Source organism: Canis aureus, chromosome 19 (genome assembly GCF_053574225.1).
Source record: "Canis aureus isolate CA01 chromosome 19, VMU_Caureus_v.1.0, whole genome shotgun sequence".
Classification (NCBI taxonomy): domain Eukaryota; kingdom Metazoa; phylum Chordata; class Mammalia; order Carnivora; family Canidae; genus Canis; species Canis aureus.
In genome coordinates, this window is record NC_135629.1 from 9,441,330 (window position 1) to 9,453,275 (window position 11,946).

Here is an 11,946-nt window from a genome sequence, read left to right on the forward strand (position 1 = left end):
ATGGCAGGGTAGGACTAAGGCACTTCTCTCATAACATTTTATTACAACCTTTTAAGTATTTAGCAGAGAAAGTACTACTCAGGCTGTAACACAACCCTCCATCAATGCTCTCCCTGGCTTACTAGACAACTTATCTTTCATGTTTCTTGTTGTTATCTTTCATAACAACTTCAGATTTCAAAATGAGCTTTTACTTAGCCTCAAAGAATATTAGTTTCTCATCAGTGTGAGCTGGAATTTTTCAATATAGAGCAACTCAAACAAGATAAAAACATGAAAGGCTGAGTTTGTAGGTGGACCGTGCTTTTTTCTGTGACTCTCAGATTCAAAACATGTCATTTCTGCCTCTGCATATAAAATCTATTGGGTTTATTAGATACAAAGTCCCATGTTACCAAAGCTAGAGTCTGGAAAGTTATTGCTGGCAGCTGATCCAAACCTGCAGCCATGTGTGGGAAGAGCTGCAGAGCTAGCAGAAACACTTTCTATTCTGGGTTTTCCTGCTCTTGCATTTATGACTAGAGGCCTGGTGCTGTGCTATCCTGGCTCTGTGGGGTAGGCCTTACGGCATGGAGGCATAATCACCAGCATAGAAGCTATTCCTGGTCAACACTTGCAGAGGCTGCGGCCTACCTGTTCCTCTTTTTTTTTTTCTTTACATTAATGTAGTCAGTTTTATTTATTTGACAGAGAGGGATGAGCTGCAGAGGGAGAGGGAGAAGGAGACTCACTGCTGAGCAGGAAACCCAATCCAGGGCTCTGATCCCAGGACCCTGGGATCATGACCTGAGCCAACTCAGGCACCCTCACAAGTGAGTCTTGAGTGACTGACCATGGTCTCTTGGCACTGAGCACTCTCAGCCCAGGGAAAATTAGGTTCTTTTCTTCTAGAAACTTGGAGACTAAGCAGCTGTTGGCAGTGAACAGGAGAGGGCAGCCTTTGATGAGGCTAGGGTATATGAAAGAAAGATTCCAGAGAGCACAGGGCCTCAGGAGAGCCAGAGGCCAGTCCAAGTGGGGGAATGGCCCCTCCTGTGGCCCAAGTGCCACAGCCAAGATGGAGACTATTGCAGTTCAGGCACACTGTGTTCCAGCCCCCGGGCCCTAGTCTTTCCACTTTTGCTCAAGCTGGTACTTATGAAAGCACAGGAGGCCTTTCAGGAGAGTGGTTCTAAAATGCCGTGGGGCCTTATGACAAAGCACAGTACTGTCTGAACCCATAACAAGATAAAACCTCTTCTATTCTTGCCAAATGTCTTGCCAGTTCTGTTTCTATTTGTGTACATCTATCCAAAAATTATTTTAAATCTTTGAATTAAAAAAAATAAGTTTCAGGATGCCTGGGTGGCTCAGTGGTTGAGCATCTGCCTTTGGCTCAGGTGGTCATCCCAGGTCCCCCACAGGGAGCCTGCTTCTCCCTCTGCCTATGTCTCTGTCTTTCTCTGTGTCTCTCATGAACAAATAAATAAAATATATTTTTTAAAAAAGTCACTTGATGTACAATTTATATACAATAAAATTTTCCTTTTTAAGATATAGACAATTAAGTTTGGACAATTAAAAATTTTTTTTAGGGAACCCTGGGTGGCGCAGCGGTTTAGCGCCTGCCTTTGGCCCAGGACGCGATCCTGGAGACCCGGGATCGAATCCCACGTCGGGCTCCCGGTGCATGGAGCCTGCTTCTCCCTCTGCCTATGTCTCTCTGCCTCTCTCTCTCTCTCTGTGTGACTATCATAAAAAAAAAAAAAAAAATTTTAAATCTTGGCAATTTAAAAAAATATTTTATGTATGTATGTATGTATTTAGAGAGCACACACATGCACACAGGTACACAAGCATGCACACGCTCAGATGGAGGGGCAAAGGGAGAGGGAGAGAGAGAAGCTCAAGCGAATTCCATGTTGAGCACAAGCCCATAGTGGGGCTAGATCCCACGATCCCAAGATCATGGCCTGAGCCAAAATCAAGAGTTGGGACACCCAACTGAGCCACCTGGTACCCCGTTTTGGCAAATTTATAGTTATGCAACCACCATTTCTAGCATGCCAAAAAGTTCCTTATACTCTTTCTGATCCCCATCCTCCACCCACTCAAGCCCCTGGCAACTCCTGACTTTTTTCTGCCAATATACTTGGCCTTTTCTAAAATGTTATGTGAGTAGAATCATATATAGTCTTTTTAAAAGTTATTTATACCTATTTTTTAAAACTTTATTTATTTATGTATTTATTTATTTATTTATTTATTTATTTATTTATTTATTTATTCATGAGAGACACACAGAGAGAGAGGCAGAGACCAGGCAGAGGGTGAAGCAGGCTCCATGCAGGGAGCCCGATATGGGACTTGATTCTGGGACCCAAGGATCACGTGCCCTGGGTTGAAGGCAGGCACCAAACTGCTGAGCCATCCAGGGATTCCCCCATAGTTTAGATTTTAACCAAGGTTTTCATGTGTATGTAGATGAAGTATATCAATGAGATTTTTAAAAAATTACACAATTCCAAAGAGTAAAAATCATTACTTATCTTCTTACCTCTGATTCCTTCTCCAGAAGCAAATAGCATCTCATTTTTGTGTGTCCTTTCAGAAATGCAGAGAAATAAAATGTAATAAATAGATGCAAATCACACACATACACACACACGCATCTTCTAGTTACACTGTCCTTCTCTTTCCTTTTTTGCTTTAATACATTTTGGAGACTAATTCCTATCAGCGCATATAGACATATACATTCCTGAATTAATGGCTGCATGGTATGGATATGCTACAATAAGTAGCCACTCCTCTGTTGATGAATTAGTTTCATTTGCAGTCTTTTCCTAATGCAAACAGTGAATTGAAAGTTACAATGCTCTTAGTAAATAAGGAAAACAATATACTGATTGCATGTAAATTTTGTATAGTTTAATTATAGGCTAGAACCCATTTTGTTCTTTGCTTTTTTTTTTTTTTTTTTCACTTAACATCTCATTTCTCCTGTTGTTCCATGCCTCTGCCTCCCCTTCTCCCAATAACTTTTTCTTCTGGTGAATTACTATTAGTTTTTCACAACCCTTCCATCACAAAGCATGCTTAGACTTGCTGCCTGATTTCACTTGGCTCCTCTCCCTTCACTCAGCATCTGCATGGGGTTTAGGAAGGTGGGCTGTGATGCTGTGATCTGACTGTGTGCATTCCGTGAACTTCTAGTGGGCACCACCTCAGTCTTGTTGATCTGTGTTTCCAACTCAAAGATGCCAGGGTCTGGCATAGAGTTTGCCATAAAACATGTTGAATCAGGGGCACCTGAGTGGCTCAGTGGTTGAGCATCTGTTTTTGGCTCAGGTCATGATCCTGGGGTCCCCACAGGAAGCCTGCTTCTCCCTCTGCCTATGTCTTTGCCTCTCTCTGTGTGTCTCTCATGAATGAATGAATGAATGAATGAATAAATAAATAAATAAATAAATCTAAAACAAAAAAGTTGAATTGGCGATGTATTAGATTTCCCTTATAAAGCTATTCTAGGACAATTTATGTTTCCAGTTTTGAGATTTGTTTTGATAAATAATGCTGTAGTGAATCTCATTCTACCTCTGGCCCTTTTCTCCTTTTGTATTTCTTTAAACATTTTTTTTATTATTATTTATTTATGATAGTCATACAGAGAGAGAGGCAGAGACACAGGCAGAGGGAGAAGCAGGCTCCATGCACCGGGAGCTCGACGTGGGATTCAATCCCGGGTCTCCAGGATCGCGCCCTGGGCCAAAGGCAGGCGCCAAACCGCTGCGCCACCCAGGGATCCCTCCTTTTGTATTGATTATGCACCAGGCCGTTCTTGGAAGTTTACTGGACCAAAGAGTGTCTTAGTTTTTTTCTCAACTTACCTTACAAAATTGGGCACAATGGTGGTTTTTTGAAGTCAGAGACTCCTAAGAATTGGAATGGTAATCAGAGTACCTTAATCTTTCGTTCCTGTTTTGTCTTAAGATAGGTCTTCTGGGCAGCCTAGGTGGCTCAGCGGTTTAGCGCCGTCTTCAGCCCAGGGCGTGATCCTGGAGACCCAGGATTGAGTCCCACATCGGGCTCCTCCCTGCATGGAGCCTGCTTCTCCCTCTGCCTGTGTCTCTGCCTCTCTCTCCCTCTCTGTGTCTCTCATAAATAAATAAAATCTTAAAAAAAAAAAAAAAAAAAGACAGGTCTTCTGATCCCGAGTAAATTCCTTCTCTGCTCCGTGCCTCGATTTCCCCAAAAGCACAGACACGTGGTACAGCACCTTCTTCCTGGGCGAAGGCAAAGCTCCACCTCTTACCGCTCTGAGCCAGCCTGCTGGCTGATTGACAGGCAAGCCGACCAACCAGCGCGCTGTGGGCGGGGCCGGGCGGCGGCGGCGGCGGGGAAGGCTTCTGGACACATGCGCACTGTCCCCGCTGCAGAGATGGGTGGCTGTCGCGTCCTGGGCCAGGTCTGGGGTGGCTGGCGGCGGGGGCCAGGGGTCCGCACAGCGTCCAGGGCCGCAGGCTCTGGCACCGAAGCCCGGTGATTACGTCTCCCTCCGCCCCTTCGTGTGGGTGGGATGGGGAGGGGCCCGGGGTAAGGTGTGCAAGGTGTGCATGGGATCTGGAGTTAGGAAGGCACGGGACCCGCCACTACTGTGTGACCCTCAACTACTCCCTTGGTTTCTCTGAGCTTCGGTTCCCTCCTCTGCAAAATGGGGCCAGTTGTACCTGAATTTTCCGGAAGCTCATCCAGGCATTCTGAGGCATGTGTAGGAGGTGGCAGGATTTAAGGCGTGTGGAGATGAGTGGACACACCTCAGGAAACGAGTGATCTTCCTGTTGCTTACCCTACCTTTTTCAGACATCAGCTGCGACATCGAGGATCCAGCAAACGGTCGGGGCCCCTGGGGGACCAGCCATTCCCAGGGCTGCTGCAGCTAGAGCACCTCAGTCGGGAGGGGCTGGTTGACGCGCTGAGGGCAGCCGTGGTGGACCAGAAAGGTGAGGGGTGGGAGGGGAGCCTGCCGCTCAGAGCCTTCTCGGGCCGACTGGGCTCCCTGCCAAAGCTGTGGGGGTCATATCCGGGTTCTGTCTCCCACTAGTGGTGTGACCTGGAACCAGCCACATAATCTGAGCCTCAGCATCCTGGGGATAGGGGTGTGAGGGTGCACATAACTACAGAGCCTTGAACGTAGTAGGCACTTGGTCATAGGAATTGCTATAATAAATTTATCGTCCGCCTGGGTGGCTCAGTGGTTAAGCGTCTGCCTTCAGCTCAGGGCGTGATCCCAGAGTCCCAGGATCCAGCCCCACATCAGGCTCCCCTTGAGGAGCCTGCTTCTTCTCCCTCTGCCTATGTCTCTGTGTTTCTCATGAATAAATAAATAAAATCTTTAAAAAATTATTTATGGACAAAACACAGGCTTTGGAGTCAGATCTAGGCTCTGTAATCAGCTTGCTGTGTGACTTTAGGAAAATTTCTGTGAGTCTCCAGTGATTTATTAATTTTCTCAACTGTTTATTGAGCATAGGCTCTGTTCCAGGCACTGTTCCAGGCACAACTAGACAGTGCCGAACAAGATAGATATGGTTCCTGCTTTCAGGAAGCCAGTATTTCAGTGGGAGAAATGGATTAACTAGGAAATAAATGAACAAGGTACTTACTACTGATCGCTACTATAAATAAAACAGGACTTTGTGACCGTGTGGCAGACATTAGATTGGGGATTCAGGCCTCTCTGTAGTGGTGACATTTGAGCCAAGATGATATGAAAGAGCCAGACGGGTGAAAATCTGGGACTGAGGAAACAGCAAGTATAAAAAAAAGCCTAAGGTGGCAACAAGCTTAGTATATGCCAAGGACAGAAAGAAGTTCAGTTGAGGATGTGGTTGATAATTCATGTCTGAGAGCTGTAACAGGCCACAAGATAAGCCAAATTAAAAAGTATTTTATAAACTCTAACTGCTGCTTCTGTGTCACTGATGCTCATGTAATGTATGTTCTAGGACCTCTTGTGACGCTGAATAAGCCACCGGGTCTACCAGTGACAGGTATGGGCTGGAGGAGGGGATGCAGTGGAACAAGGTTTGAAGGCTCTGAAGGTCGAGATAAGGAAAAGAAGGGGGTGGTGGCATGAAGCCAGAGGCCTCTGAGAAAAATCTATACTTCTTTTTCTTTCCCCCAGGAAAACCAGGGGAGCTGACCTTGTTCTCTGTGTTGCCAGAGCTGAGCCAGTCCCTGGGGCTTAGGGACCGGGAGCTCCAGGTTGTCCAAGCATCTGGGAAGTAAGTGGTGGAGAGTGATAGGAAGGTAGCGGGACAGGCCTCCGTCTTGGGTGAGGGAACAGTTGCTTGGGAGTAAGCTGAGACATTTTCCATAGGCTGGTTTGGGATCATAGAGGAAGGATGCAAGGAAGAGGGAACGGACAGATCTGGGTTCAAATCCTTGTGCACAAACTGTGATCTTAGGCAAAGCATGAAGCCTCACTGAGCCCCAGTTCCCTCAATCATAAAAATAGAGCAAATCATACCTATGCACAATGTGCAGTCACTTCTCCAAACCCATGATCATGGCAGGCATTGCTAGTTGATCCATGATATTCTTTCCTCCAACTGCCATCAATTAGAGCTGGTACTTGAGATGAAATATTTCTGAAATTCCACAAACTCATAGACTCCTGGGGAATTTAATTATGAACCAATGTATACAAAATTCCTATTATAGCGCCCAGCACATTGTAGACATTCAGCAATTGGTGGTAATTGTTATGACATTTGGCTCTGAGCTCCTTGGGGACCGAGAGAGGATGAAAAACACATTAAATTATGTAGTCTTATTACCAAACATGAAAAAGTCTTGTTTCTCAAGAGGAAGTCTGGGTTATAGTACCGGTGTGACCACCTTGGTCTTAAGGACATCGGTGTTCCTTCCAAGGGGTCTCCCTTTTTTTGTGGGTGAGCCCAAAGGACTTTAACTTTTGTGATTTATCCTCTTTCTCCAGAGAGACCTCTGGGCTTGTACTCCTCTCCAGCTGTCCTCAGACAGCAAGCCACCTCCAAAAGTTCTTCATCTATTCACGGAGAGCCCGGAGACCCACAGCCACCTACTGGTAAGAGGTGCTGGGAGGCTCCCATGGCAGTAGGGAGGTCCTGGCAAGTCACCTTGTGACCTCCTCCTGCTTTTCTCAGGGCTATCACCGATGGGATCCCAGCTACTTCTGAGGGGAATATCCAAGCAGCTCTGAAGCTGGAACACATTGATGGTGTTGATCTAGTGAGTCACAGTCTGGGAGGGAACAGGAGGGGACTTTCCAAATATATTATCCCTACAGAGGAGTCAAGGGTATAGACTTGGGGTGGCTGGCTCTTCTGTACCCTAAAACAGGCAAATGACCACTGCTTATACCATGGCTCCATCTGTTGGAGGCAGAGAGGGTCTGGGTGTAGCTGCCAGGTGTGTGTGAAGCATGTTTATTCTTGGGGGACTGACACTGCAGGTAATTCCAGTGAAGTCTCCATCCCGAAAGGACTTCCAAGAAGGTGTCAAGAGGACCCTCAGCCACTTCCATGTGGTGGCCATGGGCTCTGGCTGTGCCCTGGTCCAGCTGCAGCCACTGACAGGTGGGTCCCTAGCCAGCCTTCACAGCTGTATTTGGCTGGGGGAGGAACGGGGGGTGGGAAGAAGGTGGTGGCATAAATGGCATCGTGAGGAGCACTGAATGGAGTCTAAGGGTCAAGGTAGTCAGGCCCAGCTGGAGGAGGCAGCACTTCTGCTGGATCAGACTGATGGTCATTCCTTTGTAGCCCATCTTTTTTTTTTTTTCTCTCTTACTTGTTGGTCTCAGGATTTTCTCTTTGCCTTTGGTATTCTGTGGTTTCACTTGCTGAATCTAGGTGTGTGGGTTGAGTTTTATTTATTTTGCTTGGAATTCACTTTGCTTCTTGAATCTGAAAATTAATATATTCCAGCAATTCCAGAAAGTTCTCTTCACATGTTGTACCTCTTGCATTTCCTCTATTCTCTTCCTTTTCAATGCCTAAGAGATGGGTCTGATCTCATTCACTGGCTAGGTCTCTTTCACATTTTCATATTTCTTCATGCCTGCTGCATTCTGGGTAATTTCTTTAGACCTATTTTCCAGGTGAATAATTTTCTGTTCGGTTGGATCTAATCTGCCAGGTCAGCCCATCCGTTCGCTGTATTTTTCACTTCTAATATTTCTATTTAGTTGTTTTACAAGTAAAAATGGCCTTTAAAATATATATAGCATCTTTTCTCGTACTATTTGTTCTTTTTTGTCTTTAGTCAAGTAAAACATAGAGATACTGTATTTCTATATTTTCATTGTTGGAAATTCTGGAGGGCCTAATCCTATGGTGTTTCATGCTGACTCTCATACTTGGTAGGTTGTTTCATTGCTCTTTGATTCAGGATTGTGACTTCAGGTTCAGCTGGACCTTTATCTGTGGAAATCTTTTGTTGCCTCACTGTAGGTAGGGCCCTCAAGAAAAGTTCTGCCTTTGCTTCTGCCAAATGCCCCAGAGCTGTCACTACTTCAAGATCTAAATATTAATGTCTCAACTGGAAGTTCACAGGTCACTCTAGTATTGAGTCCCAAACCCATGTGAGAACAGGCTCATGTGAATTTTCAGAGGAACTTTTTCATTCCCCTTGTCCAAACCTAAAGTAATCATCTGCCTTCATCAGTGGCTGCTTTTCCTCCTGGTCTACTCCTTCACTGAAGATATAGCCCCTCTAGGTCTTCATTTGGGTACCAGAGCTTCATCCTTGGCCCCTAGGTAGCTATTTAAACCCAAGGCCCCTGGATACCAAGATTTACAGCATCCCTAGAATAGGTGAAATGGCTCTTGTGTGCTGTTTTCTGTTTAGATTTAGTCTTGAGGACCTTACTTCCTAAATATACCCAGCTGCATATTTAAAAGGATGATTATTACATTTTTCTGGTATTTCTAGGTGGTTTATAGCAAAAGAGTTTTTAGATTATCCAGTCCACCTTATTGCCAGACACAGAAGGAGAATAAGCTCCTAGGTTTCAATCCCAGCTTATGGTTGTTAGGCAAGTCACTTCTCTTTGAGCTTCAGTGTTCCTGTAAGATGGGAATGATGATAGGACCTGCCTTATCGGGCTGTCATGAGGATTTAAGAAATTTACATATGTGAAGCACTTTGTACCATGCCTAGCACATAGCCCCCCATTTCTCTATTTGTCAAGTTTTCCAAAAACCTATCCAAATTGGTGTAAGCCCCAAACAGGGAATGTATTGGCTCACATAAAGTTTAGGTATAGTCTGATCTAGAGGCTCAGAGGATGTCCTCTGGAAGTTCTTTCATTTCTTCTTGCCTCCTGCATGTTGGCATCTTTCTCTCCCACAGGCTTTCCTCTGGTGAAGGTAGAGATGGCCAGAGGCTCCAGTAGCTCCGGGCCTGTACCCCACCAGGAAGAAGCATTCCTTATTTCTAGTAGCTTCAACAGTAAATTCAGGGCTGTATCTCTTCATGAGCAAATCCCACAGGCCAGGTGGACTGATGGTTATGACTGGGTCTTGCATCCTGCTCTGGAGGCAGGGTTAGTTGCGTGGACCTCTCTGAAATCACCGGATCTGGGAACAGGAGTGGTGGTGTTTCCCCAGTGAAAGGAGGAGGGATGATCCTGGGGGAGGACAGAAACACCAGCTACCCACCATCTATCCTATATCTCCTGTCCCCCAGTATTCCCCAGTCAGCTCCAGGTACATATGGTACTACAGCTCTGCCCTGTGCTTGGGGATCACACATACTCCGCCCGTGTGGGCACTGTCCTGGGCCAGCGCTTTCTACTGCCAGCTGAGAGCACCAAGCCCCAAAGACAGGTACCCAAACCTGCTTTCCTGCTGTTTTGGGGGGTAGGCTGTGGGATGAGGGTGGGCAACACCTTCAGACATAAGCTATGAAGTCTGGGACGGAGTGGCAGCCCTCCTGGCTTCCAAGGCTGTCTTAGCCCTGCCTTACTGTGTGGCCTTGAGCAAGTAACATCCCCCTACTTGGGCCTCATTCTGCCCATCTGTTCAATAAGGGACTTGAACTGACTGATTTCTCAAGGCCCTTCTAAGTCTGCTGTTCTTTAGGTCTCTTTGGTATGAGGGGTAAACACAGTTTGTGGGTGTTAGCGTAACCCCAAAGTATGAGTTTAACACAGTAATTTCCCTCCACATTAAATCTAATTCATGGGAGTGCGGTGGGAATGGGCTTTACTCCAGTCACTCAGGGACCCAGGCCATTGCTATCCAGCCAGCAGATGGAAATAGTACAGTGTAGGTCCAGGTGGGAGGTTTTCGTGAGCCAGGTCTAGAAGTGGCATATTCTTGCACTCCTGTTCCATGGCTAAAACTATCACATGGCCTCACCCAACTGCGAGAGGGACTCAGAAATGTTTAGCTGTGTGCCAGGTGGAAACTGATTTGGTGAACCCTAGCTGGTCTTTGCCATAGTATGACTATGTGTATGTGTTTGTGTAGAGGAGAAATGAAGAACTATGGACACGGAGGGAGGAAAGGAGGAGGTACCTCTTACTTCCATTTTGGTTAGAGCTGATTGGAACTCAGCCTGGCTGAATGCTAACATGCCTCTTCCACCCAGGTCCCAGATGAAGCCCTCCTCAGACGCCTCCGCCTGACCCCCTCCCAGGCTGCCCAGCTACCTTTGCATCTCCACCTGCATTGTCTCCATCTTCCAGGCATGAGGCCCAGGGAGGCCCCCATGAAGCTTCTGGCACCTCTGCCCCCTTATTTCTCCAGGAGCCTACAGTGCCTGGGGCTGCACCAGCAATAGTCCTCCTTCTGTTCCTTCTGTTTCCACTGGAAAGCAGTGGGGATGGGGCCTGAGGAGAATGAGGGCAGTGCCCAGCATGCAGTTAGGCCATGCTTGCAGATCCTGGGCTCTGCATTCGGACAAACTTAAGATCAAAGCCTGGCTAGGCCACTTGGCCATATGGTGTTAGGCAAATGACTTCACCTCTCTGGACATGAGTTAACAGAAGTACCTACCTCATAGTATGGTTTTGAGGATTTGCTGAGGAGGTAAATGTTTATCATGGAGGCTGCTTTCTGCTGAGTTCAGTATGTGGTCTTTTATTTGGCTGTTTCTGTCTCAATTCTAGCTGACAGGAAATGTTTGATTTTTTCTTGTTGCTGAACTGTAGTAAAATACAACCTGTGTATTTTCCAGGTTGCCCATTTTGGGCAAATTTCTAAGTGAACAGTTCAGTGGCATTAAGTGCACGCACATTATTGTACAACTGTCACAACATCTTGCAGAACTGAAACTCTGTCCCAGTAAACACTGACTTCCCATCCCCCTCCTCCCAGCCTCCAGTAGCCACCACTCTCCTTTGTCTCTATGGATCTGACTACTCTGGGGACTAGATCTTTCACTTTAAGTTATGAAATCTAACAAACATACAAAGAGTACATAAACAGCTCTGTGATTTAAAGAATAATTACAAGGTAACACCCATATAACTACCACTCAGGGCACAAAATAGAAACATGCCTCTCCTTCCTTGTTAGGGTAGCAGTTCTCAACCCTGGCTCTACATTAGAAGCCCCCTCAGGAAGCTTTAAGAAAGCCCCTTCTCTGTGATTCTGCACCCCATTAATCAGTCTGGGCTGGAAATTCCAGCATCAATCTTTTTTAAAGCTCCTGAAGGGGTTCTATTGTTCAGTCTAGGTTGGGAAGCCCTCCCCTGACATGGGAACTTTACTGGCTTAAGTTTTTCCACATACATATGGACCCCTAAACAATATATTTTGTTTTGCCCTATTCCGAAGTTTCCATAAATGGAGTCATGCTATATATATTCTCTTGTGATTTGTTCTTGTTCCACACTGTGAAATGTGTCTGTGATGTATAGTGTGGGTTTGAATTCCAGTGCACGACTATAACAGTTTATCCCTTCTATTGTTTTTA

General features: G+C 46.0%; 1 protein-coding gene across 2 annotated transcripts; it reads left to right on the top strand.

Moving 5' to 3' along the window:
- The first annotated feature begins 4,368 nt into the window (after positions 1–4,368).
- On the top strand, positions 4,369–11,832 carry RPUSD3 (RNA pseudouridine synthase D3). Of its 2 annotated transcripts, XM_077857909.1 has the most exons (9): positions 4,369–4,521; positions 4,843–4,982; positions 5,988–6,032; positions 6,167–6,266; positions 6,983–7,090; positions 7,170–7,254; positions 7,478–7,601; positions 9,712–9,851; positions 10,618–11,832. In XM_077857909.1, the coding sequence occupies exons 1-9, from the start codon at positions 4,397–4,399 to the stop codon at positions 10,807–10,809; spliced, it is 1,059 nt and encodes a 352-aa protein (XP_077714035.1). In that variant the 5' UTR covers positions 4,369–4,396; the 3' UTR covers positions 10,810–11,832. The 2 variants fall into 2 exon arrangements, with proteins under 2 accessions (XP_077714035.1, XP_077714036.1); XM_077857910.1 differs by lacking the exon at positions 9,712–9,851 and having other exon boundaries at positions 10,618–10,760.
- The last annotated feature ends 114 nt before the right edge of the window (positions 11,833–11,946 follow it).

What these genes read in the sequence shown, in the direction of transcription:
- RPUSD3 (XM_077857909.1), top strand. Translation starts at nt 4,397, where the DNA reads ATGCGCACTGTCCCCGCTGCAGAGATGGGTGGCTGTCGCGTCCTGGGC. An exon ending in GGCTCTGGCACCGAAGCCCG is followed by an intron (nt 4,522 to 4,842) that starts GTGATTACGTCT and finishes TACCTTTTTCAG; the next exon opens with ACATCAGCTGCGACATCGAG. An exon ending in AGCCGTGGTGGACCAGAAAG is followed by an intron (nt 4,983 to 5,987) that starts GTGAGGGGTGGG and finishes TGTATGTTCTAG; the next exon opens with GACCTCTTGTGACGCTGAAT.